The sequence below is a fragment of the Quercus robur genome, chromosome 6, assembly GCF_932294415.1.
Source record: "Quercus robur chromosome 6, dhQueRobu3.1, whole genome shotgun sequence".
Taxonomy (NCBI): domain Eukaryota; kingdom Viridiplantae; phylum Streptophyta; class Magnoliopsida; order Fagales; family Fagaceae; genus Quercus; species Quercus robur.
In genome coordinates, this window is record NC_065539.1 from 6,392,776 (window position 1) to 6,396,041 (window position 3,266).

At 33.4% G+C, this 3,266-nt stretch overlaps 1 protein-coding gene across 1 annotated transcript; it reads right to left on the minus strand.

Moving 5' to 3' along the window:
* Positions 1-1,355: 1,355 nt before the first annotated feature.
* LOC126732468 (protein PELPK1-like) lies at positions 1,356-2,131 on the minus strand. The gene has a single exon (XM_050435323.1). It carries the CDS (start codon positions 2,051-2,053, stop codon positions 1,631-1,633), a length of 423 nt encoding a protein of 140 aa, XP_050291280.1. The 5' UTR covers positions 2,054-2,131; the 3' UTR covers positions 1,356-1,630.
* Positions 2,132-3,266: the final 1,135 nt, after the last annotated feature.

Genomic DNA, 3,266 nt, shown 5'->3' on the forward strand with positions numbered 1-3,266 from the left:
AGTACCTTTTTAAATTATTGATAATGTGGAAAAATATAATCCAATTATTTCATGACGAATGAACGTGATTTTAGGAACACTTAAATTGGAAAGAAAATGTTACAAGTCGCTGTAAAATTATCATGGAGAGAGAATTGCAAAATTTTCTTTACAAATGAACTTAATTGAGGAAGGAGATTTGTCTTTTTAAGAAGTGTTGTTTGGAGATAAAAAGATAAGAGAGATTAAATTGCTAATTGTAATATGAGTAATGCTACATGCATAAACTATTTTACAACATTTTTACAAACTATTAATGTGGCAAATTCTTACTAATTCTTATATGGGTCCACCACTAACATAACATTTTTGCTTACTAATAATTATTTGGAAAATGCTAAAAACACATCAGAAATTTGTAAAAATGTTGTAAAATAGTTTGTATTTGTAACGTTACTCTTGTAATATATATGGTGACATCTAAAGTCAAGCTAATAATATCGTATATATTTGTAATTAAGTCAGGTAGATTTTGAGTATCAAACCTAATGATTGGGATTTAATACCCTAGTTATGCTTAAATTTGAGATAATGTAATTTTGTATGATCGGATTTTTTTTCTTTGGGGAAAATTTGAAAACAGATTTTAATCTTACAACATTAAATTGTGAAATTAGAAAGGGATTTTAATCTACGCAAATAAATGTATAGTTGTTCCAGTTAATTTGGGGACCTCTATTAGTCAACCCCTTCGGTTATATTACACTTGCCTATCATACTTGTATTTTTGTATTTATGGGAAGCCAAAAAAAAAAAAAAAAAAAAAAAATCTACTCCAAATCTTGTGTTATAAGAAAACAGAGAGCTAGGAAAGAGAGAAATTGATAACAAGCTTGAGAGAAGATCAAGATTGAAGAAACTTTTTGTTAATTGCATTTATTATCAAACTGAATGTACAAGAGGTTTATATACCAGAACTAACACCAGAATGGAATATCTAACTCCTAACAAACTCCACACAATACAGATCCAACACCTACAACCAATCACTATATTACAAGTGTTCATATACATAGCTTCTAATTGATCTAAGCCTAAACTACAGGTCGTATCTGCTACAACAGTCGTTTAGCAAGCTCATCCATAATTCTTCCAATGCTCTGCCTGAGCCTATGTCTTCAAACATTCTTCAACTCAATTAGCTTCAATTGCTTGCATCTGTCTTCTCCTTTTGTTTCTTATCTGTACAGTCAACTAAACTTTGACATGTGTAGTATGTTTATCTTCAACAATTTTATTTAATTAATCTTATCCTTATTTTGGGGGGGGGGGGGGGGGGAAAGAAAAAGAAAAAGAAAAAAGATAGAGGATCATCGTTAGAATAAATAAGAAATCATATTATAGAGACAAACATGACAATTACAATCCAGGTAATACTGAAATGAGTAAAGAATAACTCTACAATGACATACTAACAAGTACTGTCATAAACCCACTCGTTCCTATTAATACATATATAAAGGCAAAGCAGGCTCTAACACGCTAGAGAAACGCTTCAAGAAGCCATGAAAACAAAGAGCCATCCGAAAATGGCCAGGAGTAGGAGAAAGTGAATGGCCTCTAGGGCCGCGGCGTTTCAAGGACTACTGGTTCAGTTTGATGGAGGTGGGGAGAAGAAGGGAATTGTTGGAATTGTAGTTGGAATGGTAGGGATTGACGGGATTGTTGAAGGGATGGTGGGCAATGGAGTGGCTGGCAAAGGAGGAAGAGTCGTTGGCAAAGATGGATTTGGTAAGGAGGGGATTTGGGTGCTTGGCAATGGTGGCAACGTGGACTTTGGCAGTGACGGCAATGGTGGCAGTGTGGTAGTTGGCAGAGTTGGCAATGGCGTGCTTGGCAGTGGTGGCAATGTGGCTTGAGGCAGTGTTGGAACTGAGGGCAGTGGAGGCAATGTTGGCAGAGATGGAGCTGCAGGTGTTTGCAATAGTTGACGAGCTGCCAAGCTCATATTAATGCTTGACAAAGACAGTGTTACAACTAAAGCCAACATGAAAGCATGCTTGCAACTAGCCATTTTTTGATTGGATCAGAGAGACCTAGCTAGTCTTTTCTGAATATATATGGGGAACTTCTATTTCTGTAATGAGTTGAAAGCATGAAATTCTAATTGGCATTTATAGAGTGGAATGTTGAAGGGTTCCAAGTGTTTGATGAGATGTCGTTGGGGATGCATGGGAGAAGCTCGGGTTAGTTCACCTTCTCAACAAGACTTGAAGCCCTGTTCAAATTCCAACCTACCTAGAATCTAGATAGCTTAACAAAAACAATCTGTCGTGGTTGTAGAAACCAATTTTGAGAGGTAATATGTATGACTCATCACCACTCGACCCACCAGTATAAGGCAAAAATATAAAATAAGTAAATAAATAAATCTACATGCCAGCAGGGTATGGGCTAATCAAGTAATCAGTTTTACTTAAAACAAACAACATATTCCAAATTTTAGATAAAATAATTTTTTCCTTACCTAGCCATAAACGCACACCAAATTTTGATGCATGCCAAATTTCATTTTCATAAATGATTGTATTGTAATGTATTAAGATATAATAATTTTGTGTCTTAATTTTTATTGACGATTTGTTAATACTAAATGGAAGTCTATTTGAAATTTTATAATGATTTATTTATTTATATATTTTTGTCCGCTAACTTCAAGTCCCAACTCAGTTCCTACCCTGATACCATCTTATATTGACATCAAAAGATAAATGAATGGTACTAAATATACTTGTATTCAATGGTACATGAGGTATAGGTTGTATTGACTATTGAGTATTTATACAATACAAGTACAACAATAACACACTCCCTCATCACATAACAATTAACCCCTCTAATTCATGGTAATACCTACTATTAATGCGAGAGGGGAGAATATATTATTTTTGCATTCCCAAAGTTTTGTATAGTTTTACATCTTAAATTACTCTCACATACTATCTCAAAAAAAAAAAAAAATTACTCTCACATGCACTTGGAATCTTCATACGTGGGTCTCATAAATAATTAAAAACAATATTGCATACACCTACTTTTTGGTCTAAAAGAGACAGAAAAATATTTCTTTGCTGTGAATCAAATTAAAATCCTTTACGATGCTTAGGATGATTACCAAAGAAAGTACTTCCAAAAAAATTGGAAAATTTTAAGGTATTATTTTCTTATATAGTTTTAGTAGTATTACATTGATTTCATCTTTTTGTAAAAAGGATTCTAAAAAAAGT

Excerpts from the sequence above, each read along its gene's own strand:
- LOC126732468 (XM_050435323.1), bottom strand. The coding sequence starts at position 2,053 with ATGGCTAGTTGCAAGCATGCTTTCATGTTGGCTTTAGTTGTAACACTG.